General features: G+C 54.9%; 2 protein-coding genes across 12 annotated transcripts in view; both read right to left on the bottom strand.

Moving 5' to 3' along the window:
- Positions 1-96: 96 nt before the first annotated feature.
- RASGRP2 (RAS guanyl releasing protein 2) lies at positions 97-19,030 on the bottom strand. Of its 11 annotated transcripts, none has more exons than XM_032282952.1 (17): positions 18,202-19,030; positions 15,744-15,887; positions 14,968-15,070; positions 14,413-14,475; positions 13,927-14,058; positions 12,987-13,137; positions 12,616-12,789; positions 12,339-12,455; positions 9,522-9,803; positions 8,657-8,734; positions 8,312-8,434; positions 7,876-7,991; positions 2,976-3,117; positions 2,684-2,720; positions 1,803-1,982; positions 481-548; positions 97-317 (listed from the first exon to the last, which is right to left on the bottom strand). In XM_032282952.1, exons 2-16 carry the CDS (start codon positions 15,814-15,816, stop codon positions 487-489), a joined length of 1,833 nt encoding a protein of 610 aa, XP_032138843.1. In that variant the 5' UTR covers positions 15,817-15,887; positions 18,202-19,030; the 3' UTR covers positions 97-317; positions 481-486. The 11 variants fall into 11 exon arrangements, with proteins under 11 accessions (XP_032138843.1, XP_032138846.1, XP_032138844.1 ...); XM_032282955.1 differs by having other exon boundaries at positions 481-545; positions 18,202-19,027; XM_032282953.1 differs by lacking the exon at positions 18,202-19,030 and adding an exon at positions 17,862-17,921.
- Positions 19,031-19,324: 294 nt separating this feature from the next.
- Positions 19,325-23,357, bottom strand: part of PYGM (glycogen phosphorylase, muscle associated) — a 15,466-nt gene continuing 11,433 nt past the window's right edge. Inside the window, exons 18-20 of the mRNA XM_032282941.1 lie at positions 20,162-20,296; positions 19,858-19,924; positions 19,325-19,745 (exon numbers count right to left, since the gene is read on the bottom strand). Of these exons, the coding sequence (XP_032138832.1) occupies positions 19,596-19,745; positions 19,858-19,924; positions 20,162-20,296 (352 nt within the window). The 3' untranslated portion in view covers positions 19,325-19,595. The remainder of the gene's footprint in view (positions 19,746-19,857; positions 19,925-20,161; positions 20,297-23,357) is intronic.

Raw genomic sequence — 23,357 nt, 5'->3', positions numbered from 1 at the left:
CAAGTTTCTCTGATTACAAAGTTCTAGCTCCCAAGATTATCATCCTGTAAAGTACAGCACCCCCCACTCCCACCCCGGGATTCTAGGCACTGATGGTGGAGGTTAATTACATGGGCCTTTTTATTCCATCTGGAAAATACAAATATTCACATGAGTCTGTACAACCCTAGGGACGCCAGCCCTGGCCCTGCCCTCAGCTGCATGCCACCCTCAAATCCCACCCCCAGCCCCAGCCTCCTGCCCCAACACCCCCAGGCTCCCTGCTCTGGTTGAAGTCTTTTCTCTCAGGCAGGAATGAGTCCTTGATCCAATCACAGCTGGGAAGAGAAAAACAGGTTGTGAGGAAGATGCCCCTCCAACAACAAGGTAGAAGCCCACCTGGCTTGGGGCATTTGGATAGAGCGCCCATTTCCCTGATACTCCCCACCCCCACTCTGGCCCTCAGTGGGGAGCTCTGGTGCCAGCTGTGGGAGGACTCACCATCTATTACAAGTGGATGTCAAACACCCCGTCCTCCACCGTCTGTACTTCCTCCTCGCGGATCTCTGCTGGGAGGGGGATTGCTGCAGAATACACTCCCAGGTCCCTGGGACTTTAGCAACCCTTTTCCTCTCCACAGAGGCATCTACATCATGCCAGTAGCAGACCCATCCACCAAAAATCAATTCCCTGCATGACCTAATGGCCAATATTTTTTTTTTTTTTTGAGATAGAGTCTCGCTGTTGTCGCACAGGCTGGAGTGCAGTGGTGCGATCTCGGCTCACTGCAACCTCCACCTCCTAGGTTCAAGCGATCTCCTTTGTATTTTTAGAAGAGACAAGGTTTTGCCATGTTGGCCAGGCTGGTCTCGAACTCCTGACCTCAGGTGATCCACTCACCTCCGCCTCCCAAAGTGCTGGATTACAGGAATGAGCCACCCCACCCAGCCTCAGCCCAGTTTTTGAGGCTTTTTTTCTATGTTTTCGTTTTGCCACAGCTTTTTCACAACCACAGATTTGTCAGCACTGTTTGCTTAAATGTCAATTTTGTGTGTATTTTACATTTTAGACCCCAGCACTTCTGGAAGGCTCAATGCAAATGGATTTATCTTTTCTATTTTTGAGGATGTATGCCTTGTGCCTGCCTCTGTTTTTTGAGGACTTATGCCAACCCAAAGGGTTGTGGTCAACTACCTTAGACCCTAGTTTAACATAAGTTGTTCAGAGTGTTCTCAGCAAAATAGTCATTTGGCCAATTGCCATTCAGCAAACTGACCTAAAACCACCAAAGACCCCAAGAGAGCCTCCAGGGCATTATCAGGGCACCGGATCTTTTCTCAGAAGAGCCTCCCGAGCAGCGGAAAAAGGGAAAGGCAAGCCAATGGCTCACATAACACCCTCTCCAATCCTTCGTTAATCACACCAACAAAATAAGGCTGTAACTAGAATCTTGATGCCTCTTTCACTTTTATACCTCTTTATAAATTAGGGTCTTGGCTGGGCGCAGTGGTTCACACCTGTAATCCCAGCACTTTGGGAGGCTGAGAGAGGTGGATCACCTGAGGTCAGGAGTTCGAGACCAGCCTGATTAACATGGTGAAACCCCATCTCAAAAAAAAAAAAAATTAGGGTCTCTCACCTCAGCCTGGAAGATCCAGCGCTCCCTGGCCACTTTCTGGCACCCTTACCTGTCCCTTCTTTATTGTCCCACCACGAAAAGAGAATTATGCACTTTGGAATGGCTTCCATCCTGCATCAGTTAATATTCTGCCACAACAGCCCTGCATCCCTCCCTCCACAGGGTGCAGATGACTCCCTCTTACCTGGAGGCCTAGAGCCTCGCCTGCCAGGGCGGGGAAGGGAGAAGCTGAAGGCGCGGTGATGGTGGCTGTGTGTGGGTGAGGGTGAGGGTGCAGACCCCTCCAGGCTCACACTCTGGGCCCTGCGCCGACACTCCACTGACAGGCGATCCTTGCACTGCTTGTGGCAGTTCACACCACAGGCTGGGGGAGGGCAAATGGAGAGCCCAGTTAGGGCCATTGGTCAGAAAGCCCTCCATCCCATCCCACAGGCTTGCACCCCTCCCCAGGGACCTTTGTTCCTGAGCAGCTGCCCCACCAGAATAAGAGTCTCCTTCCAAAGTGTCCTCATTCTCGAAAGTCTATGCCCTCTCCCATCCTAGGTTCTCTCTTCCTGGGCAGCTGCCTCACCAAAATAAATGGCCTCTTAAAGGCCACTCCTTTCACATCAATAATCTTGCACCTCTGATTTTGTGGGTTTTGTGTTCTGTTTTTGTTTGTTTGTTTGAGACAAAGTCTCACTCTTGTACCCCAGGCTAGAGTGCAATGGTGCAATCTCAGCTCACTGCAATCTCTGCCTCCCAGGTTCAAGCAATTCTCCTGCCTCAGCCTCCCAAGTAGCTAGGATGACAGGTGCCTACCACCACACCCAGCTAATTTTTGTATTTTTAGTAGAGATGGGGTTTCACCATGTTGGCCAGGCTGGTCTCAAACTCCTGACCTCAGATGATCACCCACCTCGACCTCCCAAAGTGCTGGGATTACAGGCGTGAGCCACCATGCCCAGCCATGTGCCTCTGATTTTAAGGTACTTCACTCCTGAGCAATTGCCCCACCAAAATAGTAACTCTCCCAAAAAACAAAAAAAACACTGCCCAGCAGCCCTGCCAGTCATTCCATCTCACCTCGGCATTTGAGGCCCTGCTTGTAGATGCCCAGGATCTGCAATAGAGGAGGGGCCGTGGTGGGAGAACGGATTTGGAGGTGATGACTCTACTTCTTCCTTCTTGAGGGTGGGACTGGGGCTTTAGGGCCCGCCTCAGGGCCAGGGGCAGAACAGCAGGAGGAGAGGGAGGTGGAATTACCCATGTTTGCCTGGGTTGAGAAAGGCTCCCGCAGAGGCGGGGCTAGAAGGGAGGGCGGGGCCGGGTCTGCAGGGGCGTGGCTTGGGCAGTGAGTCGGGAAAGGGGCGCTCACCAGGGCTTTGCAGTGGCGGCAGGCTACCGGGCGCAAAGAGTTGCTCTCCTGGAAGTTGTGTACGAAGCCCATGCGGCCCCCCAGCACAGAGCTGGAGCGCAGGAAGTAGGAGACCATCTCCTCCCTGCTGATGCAGCCATCCCTGTGGAGGGTTGGGGGGTCGCCTCAGCTCGGGTCCTCCCCAGGACCGCCCACCGCTGGCCTAACCCTTCCCACTGGGAAACCCCCTACCAAATCAAAGGTCATCATGGAACTCCTGATTTTGGACTCCTGGGGCAGAGTACCAGGAGGTCAGGCAGATGTGGGAACTGCCGCTAACCAGTGTGTGGTCTTGGACCTGTCCCTTTTCCTTCTCAGGAGAGTGGCCAGCCCTGCCCACTTCACACTTGGTATATAAACCAAAAGGACTGTGTACTTTCCATGGAACCATCAGTCTCGGGCTCCCGAAGTGTACTGTGCAACACCAGTCGGGAGCCCCGAGCTCTAACGAGTTCTGGGACCAGGGGAGATTGGGAGAACGCGCACCCCGTTCACTCTTGCATCGTCGTGCTGGCAAGAGCCCTGTAAATCCAGGGTTTCCCACATAGCCCAGGGCTTTCCGCAGAAGCCCCTCTTCACCTATGAATACATTTTAGGGAAAGAATGAGCATGTATTGTAGACACAGACCTTGGTTCTAATAGCAGCTCTGCTTCCCTGCCTCTTGACCCGCAGCTGGGTCGTCTCCCTATGCCGCCGTTTCCTTATCTATGAACGGGCGTAATGATCTTTCCTATGTTTCATAGGATTTTTGTGAGGATTAAATTAGATAATGCACGTCAAGTGCTTACAACAGTGTCCGCACAGACAGCAAGGTCCTCAACCACCAGGTGCCATTTCCCGTCGACTGGCCCTCGTTTGACACTGCCACCTGCTGTATGAGGGGGCTCAAAGTGTATAATCCAGGTGGTCCTCCAAATCGAGGGAGCATTGGGATAACTGCCATTTAGAAAAAAATACAGGGCGGGGCACAGTGGCTCACGCCTATAATCCCAGCACTTCAGGAGGCTGAGGTGGGCCGATCACGAGGTCAGGAGTTTGAGACCAGCCTGGACAATATGGTGAAATCCCATCTCTACTAAAAACAAAACAAAATTAGCCGGGCATGATGGCGGGCGCCTGTAATCCCAGCTACTCAGGAGGCTGAGGCAGGAGAATGGTTGAACTCAGGAAGTGGAGCTTACACTGAGCCAGGATCTCACTACTATACTCCAGCCTGGGCCACAGAGCAAGAAGAGAAAAAAAAAAAAAAAAAATGAAAAATATATAAGCCTACATTCTTCCCTCACACTGTGCATGAAAACTAAATTCTCACTGGACTTTATACAAACACTCACGTAAAAAATAAAATTACAAAATTATCTGAAAAGATATAAGACAGGCCAGCCACAGTGGCTCACACCTGTAATCCCAGCATTTTGGGAGGCAGTCAGATCACTTGAGGTCAGGAGTTTGAAACCAGTCTGGCCACCATGGCAAAACCCCATCTCTACTAAAAATACAAAAATTAGCCAGGCGTGGTGACGCATGTCTATAATCCAGTTACTGCTCGTGAAGCTGAGGCACGAGAATTGCTTGAACCTGAGAGGTGGAGGTTGTTACGAGCCAAGATCATGCCACTGCCCTCCAGCCTGGGTGACACAGTGAGAGGCCCTGTCTCAAAAAAAAAAAAAAGAAAAGAAAGAAAGAAAGAAAAATAAGATAATAATTGTATAATCTTGAGGGACTGAGGGCCCTTCTACAGTGAACACAAATCTGAGAAGCCATAAAGGAAAAGACTGACATATTGCGCACACAAAAGTTTTTCAATTTTATGTGGAAAAAGAACATAAATGACAGACAAGGAGAAAATATTTGCAAACACATTCAACAGCAAAGGGTTAACATCCATTAACAGAGATTCTAAAAATCAATGAGAAAAAGACCAACAAACCAGTAGAATAATGGACAAGGAATCTGAACAGGCAATTGACAGAAGAAATAAATGGCCAATAAACATATGAAAAGATACCCTACCCCCATTAGTATTAAAGAAATGCAAATTTAACCAAGATACCATTTGCCAGGGAGACTGGCAAAATTGTGAAGCTTTTTATAGCATCCACTGTTGGCGAGGAAGTTGGGAAGCAGGCACTTGTACGCTGCTGATGGGGGTGCAAACTGGTACAACCTTGTCTGAGGTCAGTTTGGCAGTCTCTCTCCTAATTTACAATGTGCATATCTTTTGATCCAATTTTCCCGCTTCTAGGAATTTCTCCTACAGAAATACTGGCCTGAGTGGGTCAGTAAAAGGACGTTCACGGCAGCCTGGCGTATAATTGTAGTGAAAAGCTGGAAGAGTCTACATGTGCATCGGCAGGAGGATGGTTAGGCCAGTGATAGTCTGGCCACACAGTGGAATACTCCAGCTGTTCTAATGAATGAGGTAGTTCTACGTTAATCCACATGGAAAGATGTCTGTGATCAAGGGTTAAGTGGAAAACAAGAACGTAGACAAAAAAAAAAAAAAAAGAGGCATGTAGTTCTGTCAAGATGGTTTTTAGCCTGGGCGTGGTGGCTCATGCCTCTAATCCCAGCACTTTGGGAGGCAGAGGTGGGTGGGTCACCTGAGGTGAGGTCAGGAGTTCGAGACCAGCCTGGTCAACATGGTGATATCCCATCTCTACTAAAAATACAAAAATTAGCTGGGCGTGGTGGTGCATGCCTATAATCTCAGCTACTTGCGAGGCTGAGGCATGAGAATTGCTTGAACCTGGGAGGCGGTGGTTGCAGTGAGTCGAGATAGTGCCACTGTACTTCAGCCTGAGCAACAGAGTGAGACTCTGTCTCAAAAAAATTTTAAAAAAAGATGGTGATTTTAAAAAAAGAAAAGAAAAAAGAAAACCCCACTACTACAAGTACCTAGAAACTGGTTAAATATATATCAACAAAAGGCCGGGCGTGGTGGCTCACGCCTGTAATCCCAGTACTTTAGGAGGCCAAGACAGGTGGATCACCTGAGGTCAGGAGATCGAGACCAGCCTGACCAACATGGTGGAAACCTGTCCCTACTGAAAATACAAAAATTAGCCGGGCATAGTTGGGGGCGCCTGTAATACCAGCTACTCAGGACGCTGAGGCAGGAGAATTGCTTGTACCCAGGAGGTGGAGGTTGCGGTGAGCCATGATCACACCATTACACTCCAGCCTGGGCAACAAGGGTAAAACTCCATCTCGGAAAAAAAAAAAAGAAGATATATCAACAATTGCTACAAATGCATAGGTAATTTTATAAGAAAGAAATGAAAACCCCCAAATTCCAGAAACAAAGAGGGACTTTACAATGAAGCGGTGAGCCGGGACTGGTCCTGGGGTGGGTGTTGGTCTCCCTCCTGCCGAACCAATGCTAGGTCTTAACACCCAACCAGGGCTTCCCCCTCACCAACACACACACACACACACACACACAGGGCCTGGGGCCTGCAGGAGGTAGAGTGTTAAGGCTGAGGCTGCTGCATAAAGCCAAGGCCTCCAAGGTCTCAAAAGGTCATCCTCACTTTTCAGTGGTCTAGGTAAAAATCCACCCACCAACCCAGGGAGATAACATGGAACTCAACTACCTCTGCCTAAACTCTAGGAGAAGAAATAAAGCAGCTATGATAAAAGCCACAAGCAGAACTGGATTTATACTCTAATCCTGTTTGTCCATGAAACAGACACCAAACAAACAAAATCTCTATCAATGTGCACATGCCTGGGAAAAAAGACCCACATGCTGCCAAGCTTAATATTGTTCACAGTGTTTAATCATGGCAACTTCTACCAGTGGAACAGAAAAGAGGGAACTTTCACTTCTTCCTGCTTTTGTTTTTTTTTTGGTTTTTTGATGGGGTGGTCTCACTCAGCCACCCAGGCTGAAGTGCAGTGGTGTGATCATAACTCACTGCAGCCTCAGCCTCCTGGGCTCAAGGGATCCTCCTGCCTCAGCCTCCTGAGTACAGGCACGTACCACCCATCTCCCTGCAGTGAGCTGAGACTGTGCCACTCCAGCCTGAGTGACAGAGTGAGACTCTGTCCCAGAAATAATAATAATTATTACTATTATTATTTTTGGTAGAGACAGAGTCTTCCAATGTTGTTTAGGCTGGGCTTGAACTCCTGGCCTCAATCGATCCTCCGACCTCAGTCTCCCAATGTGCTAGGATTACACGCATGAGCCATCATGCCTGGACTCTCACTTCTTACTTTAAACACTGTGTTCACTATAAATTTATTTCACTACCTACATTTTATTTTACCATGGATTTCTGTAATGAGCAAATAAAAAACAACAGATTTTTGAAATACAGGTAACATTAAAAAATAAATCGACCTGAGATGGACAGTAAATTTTGAATGGAGTTTTGTCTGCTTGGCAAAAATAGGGCATGAATATGGCTGCAGGGGGCATGTCTAACCTACTTCAGAGAACCAGCTGTTTTTCCAAATTGTCCGAATATGAATTGCTGATAAGCAAGTGGGTGCTGCTAATTACAAACCTTTCTTATCTATTCATTAAAACAAGTTATCCAGGAGCTCCACTTGCCCACACTTCTTGACAGCTGTGAGCCCCACTAATAAAATAACACTTCTATAGCCACAGTCCCCAGGCCACCAAGACTCAGGTGGAGTCCCCCCGTTTGTCTGAATTCCGGAGATACCACCGCACCTCCACAGCTGGCAGCCTCTCCTCCCCACAAAAGGAAGCGCCCCTTCCCACACTGGCAGTTTCCCAGGCCAAGATCATCTGGCTCAGTGGCCTCATCTTGCACACAGGAAACTGAAGCCCAGGTGGAAGTAGGCTGGGCTGCCTTCCCTCTCCCCCAGGCCCCCAACCCTCCTCACTGGTTCTGGTCGAGGTCCCCAAAGGCGCTGAGGTAAGGGAAGTTCCCACGGATGATCTGGAACTCTTCCTGTGAGATGTGGCCATCCCCATCGACATCAAAGTTCCGGAACACAGACTGGGGCACACAGAGGGACACGCAGAGCCAGGAGGGGGAGAGTAAAGGGGACGTCAGGTCCTGTCCCTTCCCACGTTCCCCGTCCCTGTGACGAGGTGCGTCTCAGAGAGGTCTCCGACTCTGCCCCCGTTCCATACCCCCACCCTCACCCCCACCCTACACATGGGTGCCTCAGCCCCATGAAGCTGGCCTGCCAGGCCCTGTGACTCTTGGGGGCTGAGTGCTGGGTCTTGAACCGGACACTCATGCTGGCTCCCAGGGCAGTGCTCCGGCAAACTGGCCTCTCGCCGCCGCACTGCTCAGGCTCCTCCGGAGCTCACCTCCACCATCTTCTCGATGTGCTCCACCACGAGGGCCTGATCCAGCTTGGGTTTGGCAGCCGAGGTCCACTCCTCCAGCACTGGGGGCCGGGGTGGCGGGGTGCAGGTTGTGGGGCTGGTTGGCTATGGAAATGCACAGGCCTGAGCTAGGGCCAGAGGCAGAGGGGAGCAGAAAGGAGAATCCCTGGGAGAGGGAAGACTGCCCACGGCCACCGCCCCACCCCCAGGATGCCTCTGTCCTTCAAGAAGGATGACTGAGGTGGCTGCTAAGAGCTCTTCCTGTCCTCACATCCTAGGATTCCTAGGAGGGAGAGGCAGAGTGGAGAGGAGGGAGTTCCCTCTCACCGAGGACTTGGAGCGCGGCTCCCGCTGCAGGGACAGCTGGTACAGCTCATCCTCCGTCTGATACTGATCCAGAGAAACCTGGGACACACAGGTCTCGTCACACCCACTGGCCTCTGCCTGCAGCCACAGAGCCCAGGGCCAAAGTTCGACCTAGAGGCCACAGCTCAGCCCAGAGCTCGGGTCAGAAGCTAGACTCAGAACAAAGCCTGGCTTAGAACACAGCACACAGCAACCCTACACCATCCCAGCACACAGATCAGACCACAGCGTGGACCCAAACGTTGAACACAAATATTGCCAAGATCTCAGCGAAGAAGCCAGGTCAGAACCCAGCCACAAGCTCTGATTTCAACCTTGATCCCATTCAGAGCCCAGAAGCAGCTAAGAATCCACTCCAAACCCTAATACCTAAGCCCCAGCCCAATGTCTAGAACCTCATCTGGATCTAAACCAGAACATAACTCCCACCCCAGACCCCAAGAACAAGTGCAAAGCCAAGCCCAGAACTTCACTCCAAGCCGGGGCTGTGCTTAGAAACCACCCCCGCCCACAGAACACAGAGCTTAGCCCAGCCCTAGAACACAACTCACTGCCAGAACTCAACCCGGGACTCAGGCCCAGCTCAAACTGCCCACAGTCCACATGCCAGCCTGGAGATCAGACCTCAGTGCACAGACCAGAGCCTGAAGCCCTCCTCAGCATCCACTCCAAACCCCAGAGCCCAGGCCAGACCTCAGTTCCTGGCCAGAACCCAGAGCCCCAGGCCACACTGGGAAAAGCAAACTGGGAAAAGCACCGAACCCCTCTGAGCCTCCTGTCAACCCCTGTTGCCCAGTTCCCCACCTCCCTGCCCCTTGCTCCTTACCGTGAGCAGGCTGAGCAGATCAGGGTTGGCCTGTACTGGTGGCCGAAGGCTGGTCACCATGGCCAGCTCCTCCAGGATGCTAAAGAGCTGCTTCATCTTGGCCCCGTTGAGCCGGGTCCGGGCTGCGTCCAGCCAGTCAGGCAGTGCCAGCTGCAGGGCCACCAGGTCCTTGAGGTGCACACCCAGGATGGGGAAGCGGAAGCCCACACAGGCCGCCAGCCGGCGCCGGTAGTTACCATAATTGCCTGTCGCCGTCACTAGTTCCGTGAGACCTTCCCAGAGCTGGGGGACAAAGGGCAAAGGGTCATACCCCCACAACTATCCTCCCCACCTCAGCCTTGGAGACAGGGTCAGGGACAGGTGAAAGAGTAAAGTCCTCCCTTACTGTCCCCCAGAACTGGCTCTCTCAGCCCCTGGGGGTTGAATCCAGTGCCATGAATTCAAGGCAATACCCATTGCCATACCCACCACACCTCTAAACCAGGTCTGCACGCAGGGTATCATCAACATTTAACAGAAGAAACAGAGGCTCAGGGAGGCAAGGCAGCACAGGACAATGACCTGGAAGAAGGTACTCAGCCGCCCTGTCCAAACAGCAAAAACTGGAAAAACCCACTGGGCGCAGTGGCTCACGCCTGTAACCCCAGCACTTTGGGAGGCTAAAGCGGACCGACTGCTCGAGCTCAGGAGTTCGAGACCAGCCTCGGCAACATGGTGAAACCCTGTCTCTACTAAAAATACAAAAAATTAGCCGGATGTGGTGGCGCAAGCCTGTAATCCCAGCTACTTGGGTGGGTGAGGCACAAGAATCACTTGAATCTGGGAGGTGGAGGCTGCAGTGATCTGAGATCCCACTGCACTCCGGCCTGGGCAACAGAGTGTGACTCTGTCTCAAATAAATAAACAAACAAACAAACTAAGATAGACTTACAATAAAATATTATATGGCAATGAAAATGAAAAAAACAATTGCTCCGCATAACAGAATGAAAAGACTCTCAGAACCATGTGGAATGAAAGAAGCAAGACGTACAATAGCACAAACAACATTCCATTCATAGAAAGTTCAAAACAGACAACAAAAAGCCCACATTGTTTTGGGCCGCATACCTAGGTGGTGAGGCTGTAAAGAGAAGCAAGATCGTCACGGCAAAAGTCTCGGGGAGGGAGTTATGCTCTAAGGTGCTGGGCGCTTCGGGCCCTGGTAAAATTCTATTTCCCAACCTGGCAGTAGTTACACAGCGTATTCTTTACAATTTTTCTTTCAACTATTCATATGGTTTGTTTGTTGGTCTGTTTGAGACGAAGTCTCGCTCTGTCGCCAGGCCAAAGTACAGAGGTGCGATCTCAGCTCACCGCAACCTCCGCCTCTCGGGTTCAAGTGATTCTCCTGCCTCAGCCTCCTGAGCAGCTGGGATTACAGGCACCTGCCAGCACACCCAGCTAATTTTTGTATTTTTAGTAGAGACAGGATTTCACCATGTTGGCCAGGATGGTCTCGATCTCTTTACCTCGTGATCTGCCCGCCTCGGCCTCCCAAAGCACTGGGATTACATGGGTGAGATACCGCAGCCAGCCTATTCGTATGTTTTTATATACTTTTCTTTTCTTTCTTTTTTTTTTTTTTTTTTGAGACAGAGTCTCACTCTGTTGGCCAGGCTGGAGTGCAATGGTGCAGTCTTGGCTCACTGCAACCTCCTCCTCCCGGGTTCAAGCAATTTTCCTCCTGCCTCAGCCTCCCAAGTAGCTGGGATTACAGGCACACCACCACACCCAGTTAATTTTTGTATTTTAGTAGAGATGGGGTTTCACCATGTTGGCCAGTCTGGTCTACAACTCCTGACCTCAAGTGATCCGCCCCCCTCGGCCTCCCAAAGCACTGGGACTACAGGCGTGAGCTACCACACTCGGCCTCATATGTTTTTATAGACTTTTCTATATGTATATTACTCAGTACTTCAAAAATAATGGTAAATGAAAGAGAAGGAAAAATGGCAAGGTGCAATGGCTCACGCCATAATCTCAGGACTTTGGGAGGCCAAGGCAGGTGGATCACTTGAGCCAAGAATTTCGAGACCAGCCTGGGTATCGTGGCAAAACCCCATCTCTACAGAAAAATATAATAATAATATAAAGCCGGGCACAGCGGCTCACGCCTGTAATCCCAGGACTTTGGGAGGCTGAGGCAGGTGGATCACCTGAGGTCGGGAGTTCGAGACCAGCCTGACTAACATGGAGAAACCCCATTTCTACTAAAAATACAAAATTAACTGGGCATGGTGGTACATGGCTGTAATCCCAGCTACTCAGGAGGCTGAGGCAGGAGAATCACTTGAACCCAGGAGATGGGAGGTTGTGGTGAGGCAAGATCAAGCCATTGCACTCCAGCCTGGGCAACAAGAGCAAAACTCCATCTCAGAAAAAATAATAATAATAATAATAATACAAAAATTAGCCAAGCATGGCAGCATACACCTGTATTCCCAGCTACTCAGGAGGCTGAGGTGGGAGGATCGACTGAGCTCAGGAGTTCAAGGCTGCAGTGAGCTGTGATTGCACCAGTGCACTCCAGTCTGGACAACAGAGAAAGACCCTGTCTAAAAAAAAAAAAGAAATTCAAGCTTTGGGGTCCAGGACAACCTGTGAGTCCCCACACTGCTGCTGCCATTGTGCAAACTTGGAAAAGCACTGAACCCCTCTGAGCCTCCATTTCCGCATCTGTCAAATGAGGACAGTTGTGTCCAGCCTCCAGTGCTGCTGGGTGGACCCAGTGAAGACAGACTCGGGAAGCAGTGGCCCCTCCCCAGTCCCAGGCACCTTTATGGTCTCAGGGCTAACGTGGCTGTGGGTCTCCTTGAGGCGGGAGATGGAGCTGTGGCTCAGACCACCGACCACTGCCATCAGCGTGTTGAAGTTCTGCAGCTGCAGCAGCTTCTGGAAGGCGAATGGGGAGGGGAGGCAAGGAGTCACTGAGTGGGCCCAGAATTTGGCCTAGCCTTTCTGGAGAGAAGGCAGTGGCTTAGGGGAAAGGAAGCGTTGGCCTGACAGGCATGTGGGGATAGGTTGGGAGACACAGGGAGGGAGGGGCAGGCACCTCCGCCACGTGGACAAAGTGTGTGATGACCAGGGCCCGCTGCGGGGCTGTGGGTTTGCTGAGAATCATGAGCTGCACCCACTGCGAGACGCTGTTGAAGAGAGAGATGAACCGCTCCAGGACGGGGTTGTCCACGGTGCAGCCATGAGTCACGAAACTGTGATAGTCCTGGAACTGGAGGCAGGAGGAGTGGCCTCAGCCCCTTCCCAGCCTCTCCGCTGGCCGATGGCCACACCTCACCCTCCAGCTGTCCTTCGGTTACACTGAAACCCCCGATGCACCCTGTGACCAAGCCTACCCCAGGGACCCTGCCCCTCCAAAACCCCCTTCCCGCCCACACTGGACCCCTGACTCCCACCCTTGGGCCGCACCAGGATCTTGCAGAAGGAGCGATACTCCAAGTAGGTGAGATGCTCCGCCAGCTCCAGGGGCTCCAGGTGGTCGAACAACAGGGACATCTTGCGCTTCTTCTGTCCCATAGGGTTCCGCTGAGTCACCTGCCGCTTCCACTTGTAGGTAGGGCTGTGGGGGCAGGGGGAGTGAGCCCTTTACTGGACACGTGCATGGCTCGTGACCCCCCACTCACACAGACACACCATTCACACTGACCGAGGACCTACACCTACACAATGTGAGGCACTGTACTAGGCACGAATGTTCCCAGTCCCAGCAACTCCTCCACCTCTCCCCACACCCCGTCATGCACTCAACACACGTTTGTGAACAACGTACTCTGTGCCAGGCACTGTGCTAGGCGCTGGGAATACAGAGATGAGTAAGACAACGGTTCCTGCCCTCGAGGAGCTCACAGTCTACTGAGGGAGACAGACACAGAAACACATGATCACAAAACAGCGTGACACATGTACAGAGGTCTTTGTACAGGAATCTGTACAAAGTGCCATGGAGAACAGAGGAGGCAATGACAACTTCTACCCTGGAAAAGCCCTGAACCCTCAGAGCCCAGGGAGACTTCATGCCTGAGCTGAGGCTTGGTAACACAAGGAGGCAGCAAGGGGATGATCTGAGGAGAGCACCATGGAGGGAAAGGACGGGGAAGCTCAGGCCACGGGGAGGGGACCCACTCAGCTGCAGGAGGAGGTGTGTGGGAATGGCAGTGGGCAGTGGGGGATGAAGCACAAACACCAAGCTGCCCAGAGGAGGCATACTGAAGGCAATAGGGAGCCATGGAAGGTTTTTAAGCGAGAGAATGACATGACCCTCACTCATTCAATTCAACAGACATTTATTAAGCGAAGATGGTATAGAATACTGAGTGCCCCCCCAGCCCTCTCTGCTCCCCCCACGCACACGCTGTCTATGTCGATGAGGCTGCTGTGCCGCCGGTTCCCTTCTTGGTCTAGCAGAGACTTCAGCTCCTTGATCTGCTCAGCGAGCTCTGGGTTCAAGTCAAACTCCGCTGGGAAGGCAGAGATCCAGTACCTGGAGGAGCAGGGAGTCACCCAAAACAGCCCCTCCCCCATCATCACCCAGCAGGCTGCAAGGCACTATCTTAGACTGTAGTCACCCATGGAAGAAGAGCTTCAAACTATGATTCCAGCTCTTTTCTTCTCCAAGTGTACATGAGACCCTTGAGACAACCACCCGCACTGCGCAGAAAAGAAATTAAGGCCCAGACCCAGGAAGGGGTGAGCCTGTGGCAGCCCAGCCCACCCAGACAAGCCAGGGTTCAAACCCACTCCCAGAAGAGCAGCGCCCTGCCCCCTCCTTCAGGCCAGTCTGAAGCCAGAGAGAAGGGAGAAAGGGGAGGGTCCAGAGCACTGGGGAAAGACTCACCTGACCAGGTGGCATGTTTTCACCTGCAGGGAATTGGAGTTGTCCTTCCGGGATTGTTGGTAGGTAAAGGAGAGAGTTAAGGAGGCCGCCTAACTCTGGAAAGGGAGGCCTAAGTGGATGGAGGCTGGGGGCGGGGACTGGTTCTAGGAGTTCTAGGGATGGGGCCTGCTGTCAGGTGGGATGCTGGGGCTTGAGGCCTGCGCTCTGGGAGGATTGGAGGTGGGGGTAAAGGACGAGGTGCGGAGGAAGGCTGACAGCAGAGCCAGGGCTCTGAGAGAGACGCAGGAGGTGGATGGGGCCTGGAGCTGGGGCAGGCCCTAGAGTCAGGAGGAGGGCAAAACCTCGACTGGGGACAGAGCATGGGGGCAAAGCCGGGTCACCAGGGGCGAGGAGGGGGCAGAGCCTGGGCCCTAGCTGGAGGCTGGGGCAACGCCTGAGCTCTGGGATAAGGAGCCGCCTATTCTTAAGGGCGAGGCTGATTCTGCGCCTGGGCTGGGCAGAGGGGCTGAGCATGGGCTCCGACAGCGGGCGCTTGGCAAGGCCAGGGAAGGATATATGTGGAGCAGCTTGGCCGCCAGCTCAGAGGAGGGGATGTACCAGGGGTGCATCATGAGGAACATGCGCACCAGCTGTGGGTCCCGCACCTTCCCGGAGTCATCTGACTCGTTAGGGCCAAAGACAAGAGGCTGAGCTGGGTCCGCAGCGACCAGGCCTCACTCCCACCCCGCAGCCCACCTGGTGTCAGCTCCTGGGGTGCACGCCCGACCCCGCCCACCTCCTGCTTGCTCAGGACTCCGAGAGCAGGAGGCAAATTAGAGAGGAAAGGTAGGGTGGGCGAGGGATAGGCAGGTTCTGAGGACTGGAGGAGGGGAGCGCCCGAGCCGCCCATCATCGGGAGGGGAACCAGCTGGGGCGGAAGGAGCCTGGGTTCCCCGGGGTCAAGAATCCAGAGGTCATTTCCTGAGTGCTTGGAGGAAGGGGCACCCCTTCACGAGATAAGTCGCCCCCCATTGGCCGGAAACAGCTCCCAGGCCGGAGATAGCAAGTTCCTCCGGATCCCGCGGGAGACCGATAATGCCCCTCATGTGTCAGAGTCCGGGACCCGGCCCTCCCTTCGCCGCCCCTGGGGAAGGCTGGACAAGGGAAACCTCATCTGTGAAGGGCGTGTGTCTCTGCCCTGCGATGCAGAGTAGACTTTCGTTAGAGACTGCACGCTGAGGAGCTGGGTGGGTCGGGACCAGGGCTGTACCCTGGACGGTGCCTGGGAGGCAGGGACCCAGGCTCAGACTCAGGGCTAGGCTCAGGTCCGTGTTCCCTCCCTAGCTACTCACCGAAGGCTTCGATGCACCCGCGGAGCAGCTCCTCCACCGTGCAGCCCTTGTCCAGGTCCAGGGTGCCCGCCATGGCCGCTGGCGCGGGGTGGCCTGGGCCCAAGCTGCGCTCCCGGAGCCTCCCACCGGGCTCGGACCGAACCCCTGTCCTGGGAGAGGCAGAGCCGGAGTCTGCGGAGGCGCGGGCGGGGGAGCGGCCCCCGCGTGCAGGAACGGGGCGGGGCAGGCACGCCCCCTGCTGGGCAGGGGCGGAGTTGTCCGCTGCGGCCACTCCCGGGGTTAAACGGTTTGGCCCGGGATGGTGCAACCCTCCAGTTGGGAAACGAACCCGCGGAGAGGCTTCCGGCCCACCCTTGGAGTCGCGGAAGGGCCGAGGGGCTTCAAGAGGATGGGGACGAGCCAGGATCCCAGGGCTGGCTGGCACCCCAGGCCCCGCAGGCCCCCTTCTCCTCGCGCCCTCTCCCCAGAGGCACCTGCAGCACCCCGCAGCTCCGCTCTGCGCCCCGCCCGCTTCCCTCCCTCCACAGCCTCCCTTCCCCCGCAGGGTTATTTTGGGAACCCAGAGCCTGAGGGGACCTCGGAGGAATTTCTCCCCGGGATGGGAGGGGGAGGAGAGAACCCAGGCGTCCTGCCCGCCTCGCCCCCTCTCGGGAGCCCGGGAAGGCCAGGCGGGGCTGTGGCGGTCCCCAGGGGCCTGCCCTAGGGGAGGCGGACTAGATGGGAGAGGAACATTCCTAGGGCGGGGGGAGCCCGCTGCGACCGGGAGGCGTCAGCGGGAAGCCTGAGCCTGGGAACTGAGCGCTCCCTGGCCACCTCTGCAAAGGTCCCAGGGCTCCCGGCTCAGCTCGTCCACAGGCCATCTTCCTCCCCATCCCGGCTCCTGGCCCCAGCCCCGGCCCCGCACAGGCGAACTGTGAGCGCGCAAGAAGCAGGGTGTCCAGAGGGGGGCGCTAGCGCCGGGGGTGGCCGGTGACACCATTAGCAACTCCGGTCACTGGCCGGGTCATACGTATCCTGGCAGGGGCTAACACTCTCTCCACACCCAAGTTATTCGTCAGAGGCCCGGGACCTACGTGGAGATGCAGGCGCCCGCACTTACACGCACCGGGCCACAGGCACCGGCCTCCCATCCTCCGTCTCCCACACACAATGGCACCGACGCCCTGTGCACACCTGCACGAAGGAACCCTCAGGCACACATACCCAGCTGTCTACCCCAGAATGCAAACCCGCGGACGAGGTCGCCTCCTGGACCCGCTGTTCACTTGAGCCAGGCCAGCCTCGAGTCCCGCAGCCACAGCGGCGCTGACATCCTCACACGTGTGCACACACGCAAGGCAGTGCTTCTCCACGCATGTACACTCCCACACACATGCACACACCCCCGTGGGTGCGCACGCCCATTCCATCGCCCCCCTCCCATTTGCGGTACAGGCCCCGCCCTGCGGCCCCAGCGTCCTGATTCCCCTCACTTCCAGATTTTGGCAAAGCCTTGCCCCACGGAAAGGTACCCCAGCACTACACAGACTCCCCCCAACCTCGGCTGGAAGACTGGGGAGCTCCAGGACGGAGTTCTTAGGCGGACTTTTCCTAGGAGCCACCCAGAGCCGTCCCCGCCTGCCTCTGCCGCTTCCTCGTGTGACCTTGAGAATCACTTTGCCTCTCGGAGCCTCAATTTTCTCATCTGTCAAATGGGGGTTCGCAGGGGAGGGCCCCGCTGGGACGTGGCTGGAAAAAGACTGGTGCGCCGAGGAGGTCCGCAGCCCTCCGGGGGTCTAGCGCGCCTCAGCTCTCGTGGCAGCTGCTCCTCTCCCCGACCCTGGCCGCAGACTCCCCACCCGCGCGCCGCCCCCAGCCCGCCTGCGCCACCCCGGTGGGAGTTCCTGGGGGCGCCCTCCTCTGCCTGGAGCCCCGCCCGAGCTCGCTCACTCACTCCTGGGACCTGCCGCAAGGAGCCAGCACCGGCCGGTCCGGCCCCACCTCCGTGCGCTCCCGCCCGCCGACCTCGCTGCGGCTGCGGCTGCCGCCCGCTTTCCGCGCAGCGGCCCCGCTCCCCGCCGCCCCGCCCCCGCGCCGGGCCGCCCCCTCCCCTCTCCGCCCCTGCGCTGGGCTCCGCACCACCGGCTGCGCCTCCCCCACTGGGGGCTCCCTCTCGCCCCGCAAGCGGCGATCCCTGCGGCAGCTTAACCCCTCCCCTGCCGCGCCGCCCCGGAGGCCAGGGCCGAAGGCGGGGGCTGCGCCACTGGCTGCCCCAAGGGTGGGCGAGCGGAGGCCGAGTCCCGCGGGACGCGGAGAGGGGACCCAAACGAAGAGCCCCTCCCCCCACCCTAACGCCCCAGTGCCCCCCGCCCTGCCTGGGTGTCGGGCGGAGGAAGCCGGGAGGGGCAGGAAGCGGACTGCGGTGGGGAAGGGGCGCCCCGCCCAGCCCCCAGCCCAGGTTCCTGTTTTCGAGACAAACCGTTCCCACGGGGCTAACCCGACCCGGGACCGGGCGTCTTCCTGTAGGCAGCGGGAGGCACAGGCCTGGTGGAGGTCGGGGGCGTGGGGACAGTGGGTCCTTGAGATCGTCTGGGGGAGGGGCTAGGACAGGCATGGGAACATTTTGGGGAGAGGGGCCTGTGGGGAGCGAGGAATGAAATCGTGGCTACCTGGAGACGCGGCCTCGATCTGGGAATGGGGGCGGGGGGCCAGTTCACACAGGAGGAACGCGGCCCGGGAAGCCTAGCTCCCCACAGGGCCGAATGGAAAGGGAAAGCCGCGTGTGGCGGTGGGTTTTCCGCAGCTTGGAGATTGGAGGCCTGGAGGCCGGGCCGGCAGGGAGGAACTTGGGAGGGGCAGCCGCAGGCAGTTGGGGTCCCCACTAGCCGGGCCGAGGAGGGCGGGTAACGGTTTCCGGCCATTTGGCTTCAAACACACTCACTGTGAAACCACCGACCCCAAACCACCCTTCCGAGGCGTGCCCCTCCCAGCCTCGGCGGGGGGGACCCAGGACCGCCCCTGCACCTCAGTCTTGGTAATTTAAGACCTAGAAACAGGCCCTTTCTGTTCCTCAGTTTCCCCATAATGAAGAGTGACACTGGCCTAGCTTAGGCGGTCTGCGAGTGTTCCCTGCCCTAACACTCCCCCGACTGCATCGAGCGTAGCCACCTGCTAAGAGACCCTTAAACGCCGCAGTAGGGCGGGGCTGAGGGCGGAGCCAAGAAGGCACTGAGTATCCACGGCTTCCTCCCGCTCCTGGGTCCTGCCCCCAACAGCGTGGATTCTCCGAGGTCCGGGAGGCCTCAGCCCGAGTCCCGGTTCCCAGCCCCGGTGGGCCCCACCCAGGCAGACGCCCCGCCCCCGGCCAGCCAGGCTGGCCGCTGACCTAGTATGGACACGGTACTGGGAAGAAAGGCGTGGAGGGTGACGCCAGGAAAGGGGCTGGAAAGGCCTAGGCCCCGCCCCCAAGGGTCGCCCCCTCTACTTCCCACCCTCGTCCCCTCCCTGGAACGCACCTGCGGAGTATGGAGGCTAAGGGGGTGATTGCGCAGCTGCTGTCGAGCCTGCCAAGAGCTAAAAATATTTCCCAACAAAGAGAGAGGTAAGGAGGCTCCCAAGAAGAATCAATTTATTGGGGAGTGGGTGCAGTTGGTCAGACCCCATAAACAGGAGGGGACTGGGAACCCGAGGAAAGAAGGGGGCGGGTGTCCTTAGTCACGCTGGACACTGGGACCTTGAGAGTGGGGAAAATGAGGGTTCCAGGAGGGGGCTTAGAAATTTAACTCCAGTACCCCACCCTCTGTAGGAGGCACTGGAGCTGGCCCAAAAGATGGTGACAGGCTCAAGGGCTGGTTTGGGGTCTGGTCTGGAGGCTCAGATGGCTTCATCCGGGGCCGGCAGGCGCTGGCGGGAAGGCTCCACACCCCAGATCTCCCGGGCATACTGGGCAATGGTGCGGTCGCTGGAGAACTTGCCAGAGGTGGCTATGTTCCGGATCACCATCCGCGTCCACTCTCTTGGGTTCTGCATGTCAAAGGGAAGCTCTGGTTCACTCTGCCGGCAGGATCTCCACCTTCTGCCTCATCCCAACCAGGGCCACCAAAGCCCTGACAACCCATGGCCCAGGATCCCTCACCTTGTACAAGGCACTGACTTTCTCCTGGCATTTAATGTAGTCTTCATAATCTGCAAAGACTTTAAACCTGGAAAAGAAAGGATAGGCATGTGCTATCCCCTTTAAGGAGTTAGGGTAAGTTCTATGAGGTCAAGGGCCAAGCCTGTCCTGTCCCAGTGGACAGCCGGCGACCTGGAGGGTCATGCTGCTTCCAAAGGTGCTTGATTTCAACTGCCGGGACCCCTGTCCAGCTTCCCCACCACACACCTGAGCCTCGATCTGCCCAGCAGCCCCACCTGCGTGGTTCCCGGACCGACCAGCTCACCGGTCATGGTGCATGAGCATATTGACAATGTCCTTGAACAGGTCAGGCTGTTTGGGGGAGAAGAAGCCACTGCTCAGCTGCTCAATGATCTGCCGAAGCTCAGGAATGCGGTCGTAGTACTCCTGGGCATTGTACCTGCCGGGACAGAGCTGCAGTCAGCTCCTCAGAAAGGGGTCCTGGCTCCTCTTCCAGAGAAAAGCTGAGAAGTCCCATGCCCCAGGGTCAAAACCCAGGCCCAGCCTGCTGCTCCCTGGGGCTGCCACACCGACTCTAGAGGGCCTCCCTGCAGCAGCCCCCCTTCTCTGCTTCTCTGCTCAGCTTTTTTTTTTTTTTTTTTTGAGATGGAGTTTTGCTCAAACTGTTGCCTGGGCTGCAGTGCAGTGGCACAATCTTGGCTCACCACAACCTCTGCCTCCCAGGTTCAAGCAATTCTTCTGCTTCAGCCTCCCAGGGAGCTGGGATTACAGGTGCACGCCGCCATGACCGGCTAATTTTTTGTACTTTTAGGAGAGACAGGGTTTCCCCATGTTGGTTATGCTGGCCTGGATCTCCTGACCTTCAGGTGATCCACCACCTCAGCCTCCCAAAGTGCTGGGATTACAGGCGTGAGCCACCGTGCTCCGCCTCCGCTCAGCTTTTCATCCCTCCTTTGTGAATGAAGAAACTGAGGCCCGGAGGAGACACAAAGCTAAGTGTTAGCACCAGGGCCCCGGAGCAAGTGCTTTTCCTCCCAGCCGCCACTGCTGTCTCCTCACCAGTTTGTTTTCTCCTCCAGTAGCCCAAGTCCACATCTGGCCTTGCCCTAGGGCTACAAGAGCAGCTAAGAGGTACAACCCTTCAACTACCCTCAGCACCTCCACCACGGCTCGAAGCCCTCCACAGGCCAGGCTCAAACCCTAACCCTTCCAACCAGAAGCCAGCGCTACCCCACGAAGCCTCTAATCCCCGTCCCCTTGTGTGACACTCAGGCGACTCTCCCTGCATGACGGTGTCAGCCCCCACAGTGGCCCCCCACCTGCCCCCTCCAACACAGTCTCCATCCTGCAGCCAGAGTGTTCTTCCAGGGCCTAGTTCTGGGCATGCCAGGCCCGTGCTCACATCTCACAGCTCCCTCCTGCCCAGGGGACAGTCAGCTTTCTAGGCAAGCCTCACAGGAGAAACTCCTTTCAGTGTTTAATGCCAACTCTAGGAAGCTGTTGTGGGAGTGTAAACTGGGAGAAACTTTCTGGAAAGCAGTTTGGCAATCTGTGTCAAGAGCCTTAGGAACTCATACTTTTTAGCTCAGAAGTATCTCCCTTCCAATAATTATCTTAAGGAAATTATCAGATGTGGATGTAGGTGTTAAAAGGTTGCTCATCACAGTAATATTCAACAACCCGGAAATCAACCTTAATGTCCAGCCATATGGAATTGATTAAATAAGTTGTGACATGCTCATAGGATGGAATCTTATACAAACATTTAAAATATTTTTGAAAACTAATGACACGGAAAATCTCTCTCCAGTGTTAAGATATCAGGATTCAAGCTGGGCGTGGTGACTCACGCCTGTAGTCCCAGCACTTTGGGAGGCCGAGGCAGATGGATCACCTGAGATCAAGAGTTCAAGACCAGCCTGGCCAACATTGTGAAACCCTGTCTCTACTAAAAATATAAAAAAAGTAGCTGGGCATGGTGGCAGGTGCCTGTAATCCAGCTACTCAGGAGGCTGAGGCAGGAGAATCACGTGAACCCAGGAGGCGGCGGTTGCAATGAGCCAAGATCGCACCATTTTACTCCTGCCTGGGCAGCAAGAGTGAAATTCCATCTCAAAAAAAAAAAAAAAGATATCAAGATTAACAATTGTACATACAGCCGGGCACAGTGGCTCAAGCCTACAATCCCAGCATTTGGGAGGCTGTGGTGGGTGGATCACGTGATCTCAGGAGTTCAAGGCCAGCCTGGCCAACATGGTGAAACCCTGTAGTGTCTGTACTAAAAATACAAAAATTAGCTGAATGTGGTGGCGCACACCTATAATCTCCTCTACTCAGGAGGCTGAGGCAGGAGAATCACTTGAACCTGGGAGGCAGAGGTTGTGGTGAGCTGAGATCGTGCTACCACACTCCAGCCTGGGGTACAGAACAAGACTCTGTCTCAAAAAAAAAAAAAAAAAAACTGGCCGGCCACAGTGGCTCACGCCTGTAATCCCAGCACTTTGGGAGGCTGAGGTGGGTGGATCACTTGAGGTCAGGAGTTCGAGAACAAACTGGCCAACATGGCGAAACCCCGTCTCCACTAAAAATACAAAAAGTAGGCCAGGCATGGTGGCTCACGCCTGTAATCCCAGCACTTTGGGAAGCCGAGGTGAGTGGATCACCTGAGGTCAGGAGTTCAAGACCAGCCTGGCCAACAAGGTGAAACCCTATCCCAACTAAAAACACAAAAAATTAGCTGGGCGTGGTGGCAGGCGCCTGTAATCCCAGCTACTCAGGGGGCTGAGGCAAGAGACTTGCTTGAACCAGTGAGCCGAGATCACACCATTGCCCTCCAGCCTGAGCAACAAGAGCGAAACTCCATCTCTAAGAAAACCATAAAAAGTAGCCAGGTGTTGGTGGCACATGCCTATAATTCCAGCTATTTGAGAGGCTGAGACAGAAGTATGACTTGGACTCGGGAGGCAGAGGTTGCAGTGAGCCAAGATCGTGCCACTGCACTCCAGCTTGGGTGACAAAGCAAGACTCCATCTCAAAAAATAAAAATAAATAAACAAATAAATTGTACATATATTATTCCCAGCTTTTAAGAACTATATATATTACGTTTGTTTCTTGTCTTTTACTCTGTGCATATGCCTATCCGATTACAAATATGTTTATACAAATAAACATATAAACACACGTAAAAAGGGGTACAGTAGCTTTAAATCTGGGTGATGAGATTATGAATGACAGTTATTTTATTCTTTTTCGTTCTGTGGTTTTTTCCAGCTAATAAGCATGCATTGGCCGGGCGCGGTGGCTCAAGCCTGTAATCCCAGCACTTTGGGAGGCCGAGGCAGGTGGATCACGAGGTCAAGAGATCGAGACCATCCTGGTCAACATGGTGAAACCCCGTCTCTACTAAAAATACAAAAAACATTAGCTGGGCATGGTGGCGCATGCCTGTAATCCCAGCTACTCAGGAGGCTGAGGCAGGAGAATTGCCTGAACCCAGG

Source organism: Sapajus apella, unplaced genomic scaffold (genome assembly GCF_009761245.1).
Source record: "Sapajus apella isolate SASKATOON/1434 unplaced genomic scaffold, GSC_monkey_1.0 scaffold14, whole genome shotgun sequence".
Lineage (NCBI taxonomy): Eukaryota > Metazoa > Chordata > Mammalia > Primates > Cebidae > Sapajus > Sapajus apella.
Note: the sequence above shows the minus strand (reverse complement) of the source record. Positions and strands in the feature narration are given on the sequence as shown.